General features: G+C 36.4%; 1 protein-coding gene across 3 annotated transcripts in view; it reads right to left on the bottom strand.

Annotated features, from left to right (window-relative positions):
• Positions 1-16080, bottom strand: part of LOC130100429 (rho guanine nucleotide exchange factor 17-like) — a 103975-nt gene that overhangs the window by 10238 nt on the left and 77657 nt on the right. For 2 of the 3 annotated variants that reach the window (XM_056265886.1, XM_056265888.1), the window contains 11 exons: positions 14048-14164; positions 13139-13231; positions 11932-12117; positions 10592-10642; positions 10391-10500; positions 8434-8519; positions 8109-8227; positions 7684-7891; positions 5812-6073; positions 1082-1323; positions 440-680 (listed from right to left, as the gene is read on the bottom strand). In XM_056265886.1, coding sequence (XP_056121861.1) covers positions 440-680; positions 1082-1323; positions 5812-6073; positions 7684-7891; positions 8109-8227; positions 8434-8519; positions 10391-10500; positions 10592-10642; positions 11932-12117; positions 13139-13231; positions 14048-14164 — 1715 coding nt within the window. The remainder of the gene's footprint in view (positions 1-439; positions 681-1081; positions 1324-5811; positions 6074-7683; positions 7892-8108; positions 8228-8433; positions 8520-10390; positions 10501-10591; positions 10643-11931; positions 12118-13138; positions 13232-14047; positions 14165-16080) is intronic. The other variant, XM_056265887.1, reaches the window with a different exon arrangement.

Here is a 16080-nt window from a genome sequence, read left to right as displayed (position 1 = left end):
CTAAATAGAAATATATTTTTTAAAATGACATAAAATGAAATATCTAAATATAAAAACAAACAAAAGCTAATTACAAAAATACTATAGCAGTATAAATTATGCTAAAATAGCCAAATTAAGTACCACACTACGCCACATTATAAAGGTTAAGTGTACACTGTAAAATTAAACCTTACATTTTTAAGTACAATCAACTTGGATGTTAAAGTCATTTCAACTTAAATTACATTAAACTGACTTTACTACTTATTAAATTAGTAATAATACTTACTAATAAATTAGCTGAATCTTGTATAACTTATAAAAAAAAAAGTTAAAAATTGCTTACCTTATTTTGATTAGTTAAAGCAATGTAAAACCATACTGATCATAACTTACTGATCATATAATTTTTTACAGTGTATTATTTTCGTAAATCCGCAGTCATGCATTGACCCACCAGCCGTCCTCGGTCCCGAGCCAGACAGAGCTCTGGTACGCCTCTGGGTCGATGCTCAGCAGGTCCTCCAGGCTGGCACGGGTGAAGGACCCTCGACTGGACCGGCGCATGGCTCGGCCGTCCACGGGACTGTCCGCACTGAGCCGAGGGGCCCCGAATGAGTTGGGTACGGGAAACTCTTGTTCCTCCTCGGAGCTGGTGGTCTCTGTGGCCATGTCCTTTGAAACGACTGCCTCATCATCTGAGAGGAAAAAACATAATTAATAAGAAACAAATAGCAAAATAAGCGCGTTTTGAGTGACATGATGGTGAGTATAAGGTACGCCACCTTTCAAAAGATTAGAATAATTAAGATTTATTAATGTTTTTGAAAGAAGTCTATTAAGTCTCTATTAAGTCTAAAAAGCAAATCGGCACACTGAAGAGTAATGATGCTGAAAATTCAGCTCTGTCAAAAGGAATACAATACATTTTATAATATTTTCAAATAGAATAATAGTTTTTTTAAACTGTAATAATATTTCACAATATTACTGTATTTTTGATCAAATAAAAGCCTTGGTGAGCATAAGAGACTTAATTATTCCAAACTTCTGTCAGGTAGTATTTGATTTTAGAGACTGTAAATGTGCTTTAACTCACTGCCGAAGCTGGATGAGATGGTGGAATGGGAGGCTTGACTCTGCAGTGTCGATGAAGGGCTGGGAGAGTCTTCGTCATCTGTGTCATCGCTGTCGAAAGGCACAAGCTCCGTGGCGGGCACTACGGGGGGCTCGCTGAGCTCCAGAGACGAGCCAGAGATGCAGATATGAAGCTGGGGTTGTGTAGACGCCGTAGGATTTGACTCAGATGGGGCGGAGGGGGTGGAATGACCGACTCGTTCTCTGCAGACAGAACGGACATTTTTGCACATGCAAACCGCATATATGTGTAAAAAAATTAATTAAGATGAACAGAGGCGAACCAGTTTTAAAAGGCATATTCATATATACATATGAATGTTTGGTAACACTTTATTTGAATGGTCCCTTTTGAACATTCTGTTGACTATAAGTAGCTTTGCAACTACATTTCATCTTACTCTCAATAGAGGATTAGTGAACTGTCTGGTTAATATCTGCTAACTCTTTATTGTGATGGTCGCCAGACGCCAACAGACATTCTATTGACTGTAAGAAACTTTGCAACTACATGTCAGCTTATTCTTACCCTAACCCTACCAGTCTAGTAATACTCTACTAACACTCTAATGAGAGACATGTAGGTGCAACGTATAGTCAACAGAATGTGTTAAAGGGACCATCAAAATAAAGTGAAACCAAATGTTTTAGTAAATGTTTTGTTATTTGAGCTACAAAACCTTAAAGGCAGAGCCTGCTTAAAGGTGACCATCCTTAAAGCTACACTGTGTGATTTTTACCCCCATCTAGCGGTGAAAAGGTATATGACCATCCAGTGAATATTAGTTTCTGTTCCTCTCAATTCCGATTTCGTTTTAACTCCTACGGTGGCCAATGTAGTCCAAGATTAACATGGCTTCCAGTTCGACCTCGTCCATGAGTGTTCCTTCAAGTGATTAGGTTATTGTAGAAAACTATTATAATTTGCAGTAATTTAATTTGTCAGGTAACATATACTGTAGGTTATGACATCTATGTAAAATGAATAATAGTTTTATGTTTTCGTTATTTTTTTTACCATTTCATTGCTAACATCAGTTATCAGGTTCCCAGACCAATGCAAGCTAATCTTAGTAAAGTAACTTTTATCAGTGCTATCGTTATTCTGTATGTTGTACGACATCACTAGCATAAGGCAAAGTTTATATTGTAGGCTATATTATACTTTCAAAAAGGCTTTCAGGTTTTTATATATCAGTCTCAAGCAATCCCCCTCTTGACATTCGACACGGTGCCATCGAGTGTTAAAACGCGAAAGGCGAAGCTTGAATTAACGGGTATGTCCCTCTTTGGCTACAGTACTTTCAAGATGGAGGGGCAACATGGCGACCGACATTAGAACCCCTTACCCGTATGCATGGGCGTCAGTTTGGTTTGAAATGTGGGGGGGACAGAGACGCATTCGGAAGGGCATTTTCAAAAGTGCTGGGTACCCGCGTTTCCATTACCCTTCAAATTGCGCAAATTGAAATCGCGAATTGAAATTACGCTCAATGGAATCACGTCAATTTTCAGGCAATTCGAAAAAGGAATATTTCGCAAAACTGAAACAGTTTTTGCGCATTTACAGTCACCTGACTTAGAAGACGCGGTGTGTTTGGGGTCCTTGGTATACGCAAATAATAATAGGCTAATAATTATCATCATTATTATAACATTTATTAGGCTACATATTTAGAAGATGCTTTTATCCAAAAAAGGAAATAAAGCAATTCGTCAAATGTCATTCAAAATGGTTAGACAATAATAATACAGGGCTAAGATTATCACAATAAACACAAGATTTTGACGCATATCCAAGTGTTTGTGCGGAGTGTGAGCGCGCTGCAGGGAGGGAGACGCGGGCGCGAACACTTGCGTTTTCCTATCAACAGTGGAAACAACTTAAAATACTCTATAATTTCTGGTCATACAGAAAATAATAATACATTATTCGCAACTATGCTTTTATTTGTGTAAACTCACAATAACAAGAAAACGTTGTGCTTTTGTAAAATAAAATAAAACAATCATGCGCGCTTTCATGATCTCCGTGAACTGTAGCGCTACTATGTAAGGTAAAGCATGAAATGTCCACTTTAAAACGAACAAATTCGAATCGAAAGCTAATACCTTCTGATTATGTAATCCGTATGAAAGGTGCATTTCTCTCTAAAGGTGCATTCGCGCGGCGCGCCTCAGCGGAGATGGAGATCTGTTTTTAGCCGACACTAATTTAGAAAACAATAGGTTATTAATAAAATTAAAATGCCTCGTTATTTTTTCAGACATTTATTATCATTAGCTTAAATCACCTTTCAGGCTGTGGTTCCAGAGACATAGGCCTAAAATAAATATGGCTCTTCTCATTCAGCACTGCGGGAAAAATATAATTTTCAGGTTCTAATTTGGCCTTAGAAAACCATTAAAATCTACATTTTTTTTGTATTAAGTTGTGAATATTTTAAATGTTTAATAAAGGGGCGAAAATTCATAAACAAACATCTGAAATTTAGTCGATTTTTTTTTTTTTGCGCAGCATTTGTGTACAGTAAAAAAAAAAAAAAAATGGTGTTCAACTTTGCATTTTTAAAAAAAACAACCACCGTTCATTTTTCGTTTTGCAATACGGGTTAAATAAGGAAAAACGAATGGACACAAACGTACACTAACCGTTTGGACAGAGTTCTTTATTAAATTCATAAAAGAAACAATAGGCTACAGGAATACTGGATTCTAAACCTCAAAGAAATGCCACAATCAGACCTCGGAGCAGAAATGAGGGAGAAACACCCAGAAACTCCTTATGCCGTTCGCAGTATGGGTCTTTCCCTGCCATTAATGCTTGGATAACACACCACGTCTCCTTCCATTAATAATAATAATGTCTAGTGTGGTGGGTGTGATATAGGGATATAGGCTATAAACCTACCCGTTGATGTTTAAATGACTTATCGCGAGAGGGAAAAAAAGGACGTTGTAGGATAACATCAGTTAATGGAAACGCCGTCATTTCGCAATAGTTTTTATCGACATTTAGAAAAAATCGCAAAGGTTTGTGCAAATCTGTAATGGAAACGCGCGCATAATTCATTCTTTTTTCTCTTTCACGCAGGTCATGTTTTGAAAGACGATGTCCTGTAGCTTACTGATGTAAATGTATACAAAGATGTGATGATGTCCGACCAAAAATGTGATGGTAGGCCTACTTTGGGTTTAATTGGTCGTACAATGAGATCTAATATATGTTGTTAGTATTTTTACGTGAATAAATACATAGATCCGCCTCTATTGCGTATAGCCTATACTGTAATGGTCCAGTGGCAGAATTTTTGCCAAGCGTATAGTTTTTCCCCCTCATCAAAACCGATAATGTTTATCAGTGGTTGTATATCAAGAATCTTGATATACTTTATCACTGATAAACATTATCGGTTTTGATGAGGGGAAAAAAAACTATACGAGTGCGGATTAGAATCCGGGAAGCAGGGACACGTTTGTGTGCATTTTTGATTTGTGCTTTCACCGGAACGAATATAATCTCCGCAACGGATTGAAGCGCGCGTCCGAGTGAAGACAATACATTTCAGCGCTAGATCGCCTCTTATTTAACAAATGAATGAAACAAATGCTGCTAGTTAACTGGAGATGTTTTATTTGTATTGGTACATCCGTGCCGCGAGATGTTTCAAAAGTGGTGGGGACAATATCGACCCTGGCAAAAAGTGGTGGGGACATGTCCCACCCGTCCCCCCCGTAAATGACGCCTATGCCCGTATGTATTTTCAATGGCATATTATACACTCACGAGAATACTTTATTACTTGAACGAAGTAAATATACAATAATGAGCACATATATTTTTGAAAGAACTAAGTGTTTTTAGCTAAGAATAAACTAAAAAAGTTACACAGTGTAGCTTTAAATGTGCAGTATGTAATATGGACAGCTAGTGGTTGAAATGGGTACTGCAGTCCAAATTCAAAATATAGGAGAGAGTTGTTCTTCCTCCTCAGACTTGATGCTCACACGAGTCGCCAGATTAAGAACACGCGTGCAAATGACAATGGAAAGTGACGAGCCTTACACTGTAAGCTGATTAGCTAATGTATACGTTTGCAATGTTTTAATTGCCGAGGCTTTTTAGGACGGGTAGAATCTGCGATCTGTGACGCAGTTCGTTTGCTGGCTTCCATGGCTGCAATATGCTGTTTTCCGCCAACCGGGGTGTCGAAATACTATTGGGCGTATTGACAGCGGGCGGGATCACGCAGACAAAAACAAAAACAGACATTCCGACACGGAACACACATTTTGAAGTAGAATAACTGGCTGTAGCATTGTTTTTTTGGAGAAACAAGTATTTGAACTTAACATTTTCCTAAATTTAAACATATTATGGTATTTTTATACTTGTACAGTCCAAAAAATTACATACAGCACCTTTAATAGGTAGGACTAGTGGAGAACTGTACTGTTCATTTACATACTGAAGGATGCTGGAATGATCATGCCACACACGAAGAACATTCACTTTAGGTTGAAAATGAATGTTCTCATTAGCAGTGTGAGCATGTCCTATCTGTATGGGGATTCTAACATAATAGTCTCATGGTGCTCATCAACACAGGGCATCTATTTTTAGTCTTTAACAGGAGAAAATGTCCTGACTCTGCCACACAAACAGGTGCGTTTAGGGCCGTCGGGACTCACCTGCTCTTCAGGCCCGGCACGGCGGCGATGCAGATGATGCGAGCGGAGCAGACTGCGATGCAGGCCTCCACCGTGGGCTCGTCTCGGATGTTCAGCAGACACACCTGACCCACGTACCCGTCGCTGTTACACACCCACACCTCATACGTGTTCTCTGGACAGCTGTGGCTGGGGGAGGCGCAGGAAAACTGCATCCCGCTGCGGGTCTTCATGATGGGAATGGCCTTCAGGAACTCGGGGTCCCACTGGTCTTTGTTCATGGCTGGATGAATACGTACAATATGTAGGGCTTGTCATGAATATAGCATTTATTGTCGTTTTCATTAATATATACACCATATTTGTTGGGATAATCATCCCAATAAACATCAAGTATTTATTGGCCTTCTCATGAATATATGCAGTATTTGTTTTTTTGCCATGAATATACAGTAGTGGCCAAATGTGATGTTCACCCTTTAAATATTATTTAAAAAATTGTCTATTGTTTATTACAAAAGATTTTGTAAGCATATTGCATAGTTGTGCTTGGAGTCAATTGTTTATTTGTGATAACACAATGAAACATGCCGAATTGTGCGGACATCATTTTTGGCCATAATGTCATACAAAGAAAATGAGAACAAGAGAGAATCAACAAAACATTAATAACCGATTATGTTGTAGTCAAATGTATTTTTGTTTTTCTATGCTTTTTCTTTGCCAAATAATTCTGACGGATAAATACCTTCAATTATTATCCTTTTGTATTATAATTGTATTATTAGTAGTATACCTTTTACCAAGTTTAGTGTTTTGTTTTTCCTTCACATTTAAAATATTTAATAAACATAAGATATTTTCCTCATATTTTGATTGTTTGATTGAACTTGTAGGATCATAAAAAAACAAAAACAAATATCCCCCCAGACATCACTTTTGGCCACTACTGTAGGTCGTATTTCTCAGGCTTTGTAATGAATATAGTGCAGTAATTATTGGCATTTTCAATGAATATATACAATTTGTGCTGGTTATACATTAATATATGCAGTATGTTTAGGATTTTGCATGAATACATACTATTTATTGAGCTTTGCATATATATATATATATATATATATATATATATATATATATATATATATATATATATACATACACATACATACAGTATATATATATATATATATATACACACATACATACAGTATATATAAACATCATCCCAAAAAAATTAAAAATAAATACTACATACATTCATGTAAAACCCAACCAATAGTTAATGCATATATTTTTGGGAGGTTCAAGTATTTTTTTGTGCCTTTTGGGAATCTAAATAACTTCTGTTCGGTTTTTTCCAGTGTTGCTCTTGGTAAAAGCTCAAACTATTAAAAAATGTTTTCTGGTAATTTAAATGAATCTGAAATAAAATAAAATATAAATACTAGATGACATATTTAAACATAAAAAACGTTTAACACAACAAAAATATGAAATGTTGCCTTGGCAATTAACTGAAATTAAGTCTAAATTATTCTAAATGACTAAATTAGTAATTTTAGTATTTTAACTAAGAAAAAATCACAACAACTAAAACGTAAACAAAATTACACTATAATATAAATACTAAAATAACACAGTTTTCTATATATATACAGTGGATACTGTTTATAATAATAATAATATATATATATATATATATATATATATATATATATATATATGTATATGTATAAAATCTCTCTCTCTGTATATTTATATTGTCATATTTACTAGTCTGTCTTGTGCTAAATGCTTGCACCAAGTTCATAACAGAAAATTATAATCCCCCTCCTTTTTTTGTTAGGAAAGTAATAATTAGATGTAAATTGCTGGTGGTAGACTATTTACCGAGCTTCTTCTTGGCCTCCTCAAACGCCTGCTCAAAGTTACTGCGGGCATCAGGGCTGCTGAACTCAAAGATGAAGGTGGTCTCGGCTGAAGCGGTGGTCAGCTCGAGTTTAGTGGGTAGTAACGTCATGCTGAAAGCCAGAGACTGTTTCTCCGCCAGCTCCCGGTGCACTGACGCCATCAGATCCTTTATCACATCATCCAAACTCTGACACAGACAGAGAAAAGCAGTTCAGAATATTTCATTCATTCTTCTGAGTGGGAGAGAAGAGGCAAATACTGCATATTAAAATGCTACAGTACGTTAATGAGTCTAATTTGACAAGTTTCTACCAAGTGACCAACACTTTATAGCAACAGCAATACAACAACAAATTAATATGAGGTGTTTTATGCTAAATCATAAAGACTAAAGCTTGACAGACCTGATGGGGGAAACTGAGTGTTTCTGACAGCTTGCTGATTTGTCCAAGCGTGCTGAGATCTTCATCCAGACGACTGATGGTTTTCTGGATATTTTCTCTGTTAGTGGCTTGATTAGAACCTGTGATGATTAAATGACATTGAATCAATAAAATAAAGTCAAACCAAGTATCGAAAAGAAAGTAGCCTAACAAAAGGGGAAAATAATGAATGTGTGAATGAATTAATTTCCATTTTAAGAGCATGTAAAAAAAAAGAACAAAAAGAGCAAAAACCCAAACATGGTAAACATCATTCCATACTGATTGTGTGTGATAATAACGCTACCTTTAACCACCTCCACATCTTCTATGGGCAGTTTCCACAGGAACTTATATTTACTCGAGGTGTCAATGACACTAGCAGCGGAATATCTAAGAAGAGTAGAAGAGAGATCATTTAATCATCAGTCGAGGATATTTCCAACATGAGCTTGATAGTTAAAGTTCTAATCTTGTATCTGAAAGGTTGGTGATTGAAATGCCACAAGGGTTAACCATGAAAGATCCCCACTGAAACATTTACAAGACACTTAAAGTCCTAAGCGTTCATTATTTACGTCCATTATTATTACAATGTTATGTGCTTTGAGACATGAGGTAAAACAGTCTCTCGTGACGCTTTGCTGATTCTGCTGTGCGGGTCATGTGTTTTGGAGGAGAAGTGGCTTTGGAGGGCTTATGTTTTCAAAGCTAACTTGCTATTGCTAGCTTCTTCGCAATTCCCTTTAAATTATTCCTGCAAACACACACAAAAAAGGGACGATGCCTGGTTGAGTTGCTTTAGTAGTGTGTTGAAACTTGCCGGTAAGGGGCGTGACCTTTCCCAAACACGCTCAAAGTGGTTGACCAATCACAACCCCAGGGCTCTCAAGTGTCACTCATTTCGGTCTTTTGTCACGCACTCCCGCCACACATTGTATTTCTCACGCGGAAAAACTATTTATAATATATTTAATATGCCGCAAGGCCCAAAATTTCTCTGGTCGCGCCGCTCTCATGGAACTGGCAGGAATCAAGCGCGTCTCCCCCGGAGGCGACATTTTTTTCAGGATGGTAGGGGAAGGTACCGCCTTTTTCGCCTCTGATTGGCTAGAAGCGCTCTCCTCCGATTGGTTATTTGATTTGGCTGTGAAATGTCATCTCTTCAGATGAGAAGTTACACATATACACACACACTACACACACACAACCTCTAAACCTACCCATCACACACACACTAACCCGACCCCTAAACCTACCCATCACACACACACTAACCCGACCCCTAAACCTACCCATCACACACACACACTTACCCAAATCAAATAACCAATCGGAGGAGAGCCTTTTAGCCAATCAGAGGCGAAAAAGGCAGTACCTTCCCCTACCATCCTGGGGAAAAAATTACCCCCCCCCCCCCAGTCAATCAAAAAAAGAAAGGGGCTACACAATAGCCAATCAGAAAATAGCACTGTTGTATCTGGGTAAGATTTAACGCAACAACCAATGAAAAAAAAGCATTTTTTTTGGAATAGTAAGAATTGTTCACGTGATTCTGCTACAACATCTTCCGAAAGTTTCGTTCACCCACAGAGGAAACCACTGGAGCTTGAGCATCACTCTGAGCACAGAGTAAGTCATGATCTCCTGTTTTAATGTTACAACAAATTCACAACTTGTTTGACACAAACAATGACAACTTGACTGCTGTTAGAGAATGTTTCCCAGATAATTAGCATCTGTTTTTTATGAGTGTCTGTAACTTAGCCAACAGTTTTACAGCCTGTTCACTGACAACGCCTGCTCAGAACAAGTAGTCGAGGCCTAGTCATATTTTCGTTATCACACGATGACTGACATAGTGTCACATTATAAACATCTCTCTCTCCAAATAGGCTTAATAATTCACTCTTTTGGGTGTCACTCTTGGAATTTCTGCAACAATGTCAAATATGTGAAATATAAGGTGTTTTTTGAACATTCAAGCATGAAAACCCATTCTTGTAAACCCAAAAAACAAAATTAAGACTGAAAAGGGGCATAATAGGTTCCCTTTAAAGCATCTGCTAAATGAGATCTGGTACAGACTATATCGGTGCTGTTTTCCTGACCGTCCACTAGGGTGCAGTGTTATTCAGAGATGGACTGCACAGCAGAAGAGCTCAGGGGACTCTGGGGTTTCTAAAGCAAACATCAGTTTTCCCAGGACCTCTTCACATCTATGGACTATTAAAAGAAAGCTGCAAATGCGCATCAGAACTCACAAACTCATGGAGCTCCTGCGAAGAGATCCAGACTTCCTCTTCAGCGTGGTGCAGATGAGCAGATCACTGAACAGAAAGAGAGATCGGTCCTTCTTACCGCCCACCGTTTTCTACAGTAAAGAGAAGCACAGAAGTTTAGAAAGCTCGTCATTTTGGTAAAAATTATCTTATTTCTTGTATGAAGAGCTTATTTGTACTCACCGATTCCACCACCATCTCTTGTCTCAGGAACTTCCTCTGCGGATTCAGGATCTGACAGTAAAAAAACATTATTACGTACCGCCAAAGGGCAAGCTTATTTCTGCCACAGAATAAAACAATAAAAAAGCTAATTGTGACTTTTTCTCTCACAATTCGGACTTTTTTCTATAATTGCGAGTTTATATCTTGGAATTCTGACTTTATGTCCCAGAATTTTGAGATATAAACTCGCAATTCTGACTTTAATTTTCAGAATTGTGAAATAGAAACGCACAATTGAGATAAAGTCGCAATTCTAATAAATAAATAAAGTCAGCTCACAACACAATTGATCTTTTTCTCGCAATTGCGAGTTTGTATATCACAATTCTCATCACATAAGATGTCAGAATCGCAATATATAAACCTGGCAATTCTGATTTTTTTTTTCGTAGAATTGTGATATACACTACCGGTCAAAAGTTTTGGATCGGTAAGATTTTTTATGGTTTTAAAAGAAGTCTCTTCTGCTCACCAAGGCTGCATTTATTTGATTAAAAATACAAACCCTGTCATATTGTGAAATATTATTCCAATTTAAATTTGATCAAGAATCATTTATGATTATTATCAGTGTTGAAAACAGTTTTTTACATTTTTATTTCAGGATTCTTTGATGAATAGAAAGTTCAAAAGAACAGCATTTATCTGAAATAGAAAGCTTTTGTAACATTAAACACTACCCTTCAAAAGTTTGGGGTCAGTAAGAATTTTTATTTTATTTTTTGGGGGAAATAAATAAAAGAAATCAATACTTTTATTCATCAAGGATGAATTAAATTGATCAAAAGTGACAGCAAAGACATTTATAATGTTACAAAAGATTCTATTTCAAATAAATGCTGCTCCTTTGAACTGTCTATTCATCAAAGAATCGTGAAAAAAAAAAGTACATAACTGTTTTCAACATTGATAATAATAATGAATGTTTTTGAGCATCAAATCATCATATTAGAATGATTTCTGAAGGATCACGTGACACTGAAGACAGTGAAAATTCAGCTTTGATCACAGGAATAAATTACATTTGAAAATATATTCACATAGAATATAGTTATTATAAAATGTCATAATATCCAAGAATATTACTGTTTTTTTTTTTACTGTTTAATTTACTGGGGTTTTTTTTCTTCTTCAAATAAATGAAACCTTGGTGAGCAGAAGAGACTTATTTTAAAAACATTAAAAATCTTACCGATCCAAAACTTGGATAAAATATGGATAATTTACATAATAGGGATTTAAAAAATAATCATAAAAGATGCATAAATAAAAATACGAATAAAAAGGCTGATTTATACGTCTCTCACATGCTCCACGCCCTCAATGTGCGCTTCGATCTCCTGCATGACACGGGTCTCTTTCTCCAGCTCCTCCGCGCTCCGTCTGCCCTTGTTGATCCTCTCGGCCAGTCGCTTGATGTTCTTCTGGGCTTCCAGCAGAAACAGGTAGTCCGGGTGATCCTCAGGAGTGTGTTTCAGAAGATCCTAAAGCCCACAAACAGAATGTGTCTTTTAAAACCTAAACTACCAAAACAACAGGAAGTAACTAAAAATAAAATACACATAAAATGCATGGATAGTTTCAGTCCTCGATATTGATAACAGTTACACTTTATTTTACAGTACGTGTAATTACAGTGTAGTTACCCAAGATAAGGTAACGACATGGGTTAAGGTTTGGTTTAGGGGTCGGTTCAGGGATAGTATCTAGTAATAACCCAGTTATTGTAATTGCTATAATAAGTATCTAGTCTGTACATGCGGAACAGGACTGTAAAATAGCATTGCATGTAAGCATTTTTGCCCTTAAGATTAACAGTAAAGATGGGTAAATAAATATGAAGTAGCTAAGCGGTAACCACATACCTGAATGATTACCATGGCTGAATGATTTGGGGAAAAATCAAACTGCAAAGTTTCTGATAAAAATTGTGATAGTGATTTTTTTGTTTGCTGTGCTTGTTTGAAAAGCTGCACAATTTGGCCATAAAAACAAATCCTTTTATTGTCATTTATCAATTTGACTATAAAATAACAATAATAACTTTTATTATTAAATATAAATTGAGAATTTAATATAAATCATTTTATTTTACAGTAGAACTGTAAAATTACAATACTAATGTATGTCTTCATTTCTTAATTAAAACATTGAGCTTTTATTTTGGTGGAAATCTGCCAAATTTAGGTTTATAAACGCTTCTCATTAACATATTTGCTGAAATGGATAGTGCATGTTGTATTCCCAAATAAACGTTTTTAAGTAACAAGGTGCATTTACCGCAAACCAAGGCCCTGAAACGTGCGACGCATTTGTTTAATTCAATTGCAGCCTTTGCGATTTGATAATGCACTAAGACGCATCGGCATTTCGATTTTATTTCAATTCATCATTCAGCCCTACCTAATGTGTTCTAAACGAGCAACAATACATGAAAAGAAAACTTATAAATAAAAACGACCAGACACAAAATGGTAAAAATAAAAAGGGGAAGGTTAGTGTCACCTTAACTAGCAGCTCGTATCGTGGGATCCGCTGCACTGGCTTTATCATCAGATCACCCAGAGCTTGTTTCTCCTTATTCTCACGCATGCTTTGCTGAGGAGGAAAGAGAAAGAATAACAGAGAAAGAGAACACAAACAAAACAAAGTTTAGAAGTACCACCACACTTTATCTCGATTTCAACTTCATGTGTACAGTTTCTCCAACCATGCTTTACTAGATTTCGTCGTTTAGGTTCAGTTTGCAGAGTTACCATTAGAGGGCAGTAATCTTCCAACAGCCGAGTTCAAAAACACCTCAAACATTTTATGATTCAGCTGAGAACGTGATAAATGAAAGATAAATATGCATTTAAAACTAGGGAATTCATGTATTTTTTTTTAACCCAGTTAAATGTATTATTGCTAACTAAAATTAAAATGAGGCTGAAATATAAATAAATATAAATATTAGATGGAAAAAATGTACACTTCAAAACTTAAACAAAAATGAGAAATGTTGTCATGGCAACTAACTGAAATAAATATTTTTAAGTACTAAAATTATTCCAACTAAAACTTGAAAATAAAAAATAAAATAAAAAGTCATTTCAAAACATTCATAAATATAATAGTATAGAAATAATACTAAAATAACACTGGTTTACCCTCATCTCCAGTTAAAGACATTAAAAGTCCAACATAAATACAGAAAATGAACCCTGTCTTTCTCTGTTTTAACAGGTCATAGTTTGCACAATGACAAAATCCATATATTTAAAGTTTAGCTGTGCCAAATGGCCATATAATGTCCAAGAGCTGCCAAACAGCCTCTCGACTCGAGGGGATAATTGTAGTGTACAATTATTTACACAAACACACACACACACACAGAGAGAGAGAGAGAGAGAGAGAAACAAAGGCGTAATGTACCTCTAGAAACTTTAGGAAAGCAGGCTTGGCTTCCTTTGCAATTCTCACTGCGTCTTTGGCGTTCATGAAGTTGTCGATGTATGCTGAATAAATATTGGCGAGGATCTCTTTGGAAAACTGAGGAGAAAGTGGAGTCATTATTGATCAGCACTGTACAGAACAGCTGTGCACCTTTAAAAACATCACCCCTAGCACTGCTAGACACGTTTTAAGGAGCAATAGTCAAAAGTCATGTTACCATATTACATTTATATATATATATATATATATATATATATATATATATATATATATATATATATATATATGTTTGTTACTAAAATGGCTTCCTATCTGATAGTGAGGACTCCGAGTAGTCATCTTTGTGGATGGATGGTGTGTGTGGACAGACAGTCCTCAAATAAATCTCCTTCGCTTGTCGTGAGGAAAGACAGCTCACTGGCAGCGTGTGACTCAGTCTGTTCGGTAATGTGTAACTCTAAAGCCACAGGGGGACAATTTACACCCACCAGAAACAGAGGTCCTGTTTTACGAGCCCTGAAGAACACGCTGACACATCTGCACAATGTCTATTCCATAGAGGCTTTCATTTTCACAATTTGATTTTTAAAAAATAAATAAATAAATAAAAACTATTTGAAACTTCCTGTACAGCCATACGATGGCTCATGTTTCCTCGAGCCTAGCTTGCAGTTGTACTGAACATTAAAGTGCACATGAATATAATAATGTAATTAAATAATTTGATATTTTCGTTTATCAAATAAGGTGAATGACCTTTAGTTTCATGTTTTGTTTTTGTTCTTGACTTTCGCATGAGACTTGGGTTGTATGATATCTAATAAAACTAATAAAAGAAGATAATGGCCCCTTCTTGCAGCACAAATAGTTACCGCCACAATGCTAGGTTGTTGTGGGTGACACTTAGCATTTTGCCATGGTTACAAAGGAGTTCTGATTTGTTTTTAAAGCTTTTTTCCAAATACTTTTTTTCTTTGTAATGTTATGATGCATCTTCAGCTTGAAATTGAATAATTTTTTGAAGTTCCTATGAAGAAAATGAATGAGAACCTTCTCGCTCGAAAAACACGAGCTTAAAGGCATGAGAATAAACGATTGTTTTACTGATCCCTGGTTTCAAAGCAACATGCACTGGTATATCTTAAAATATGTCAGTACCATTGTTTTGTCTCAAGATGCACAGCAGTAATGTTTTTATGTTTATAAAAGTTACTTAAATATCCTAATTTATCTAAGGCCTACTCCTGTCTTCATCTAAGCCCTGTCTGAGACAACTATCTAAACAAGGCCTGAGACTTACATGCACAGGGTTCAGTACAGCCCTAAAGCCTTAAAACAGAATTGTGGTGTCTAAACGAGCAGCGGATCCGACTGCTAACTATCTGAGTTTGTCAGTTTGCGACTAATTTAGTCGGAGCCCATAAAAATCCTACATTTGATGTGCGAATGTGAATCTGACAGGAATGTCTAAACAACGTGTAACTAGGAGTCGTGAGGCGGTATTTCTCCAAACCGGGGCAGAGGGTCAGACAGATTAAAGCCCCACACTGAGACACTTAGCATTCCTACAGAGAGGACAGACCTTCACCTTATTCTGAACAAATGTTAGGCTGCATCCCAATTAGCATAATTATTACACAATGCACTAAAAGTGGTGGGAGAGTCCAGTAAACTACAGTTCCAAAGTTGGGGTTGGTAATATTTTTTATGTAAGTCTATTATGCTCACCAAGGCAAATATAAATAGTGTTTCTATTTATTCTTAATACTGTAAAAAAAATACTGTAGCCTACTTTTTTTTTCTGAGAGTGCTGCACCAACATCCACAGGCTGTTCAACTTCACTTGACTGATTTTCTACATGAACATGGTAAAATAAGCTTCATCACTGACTACTGACAGCAGGGCAGTTTTTTCATCAGTGCATGGCAAACACATTGGAAATGCCAGGTGTGTTAAACAAGAACTGTTTCAGGGATGGCACAAAGGTGTCTGTGTTTAGATCAGTGTGCTC

Source organism: Rhinichthys klamathensis, unplaced genomic scaffold (genome assembly GCF_029890125.1).
Source record: "Rhinichthys klamathensis goyatoka isolate OS25496 unplaced genomic scaffold, OSU_Roscu_1.1 h1tg000242l_1, whole genome shotgun sequence".
NCBI classification, from domain to species: Eukaryota; Metazoa; Chordata; class Actinopteri; order Cypriniformes; family Leuciscidae; genus Rhinichthys; species Rhinichthys klamathensis.
Note: the sequence above shows the minus strand (reverse complement) of the source record. Positions and strands in the feature narration are given on the sequence as shown.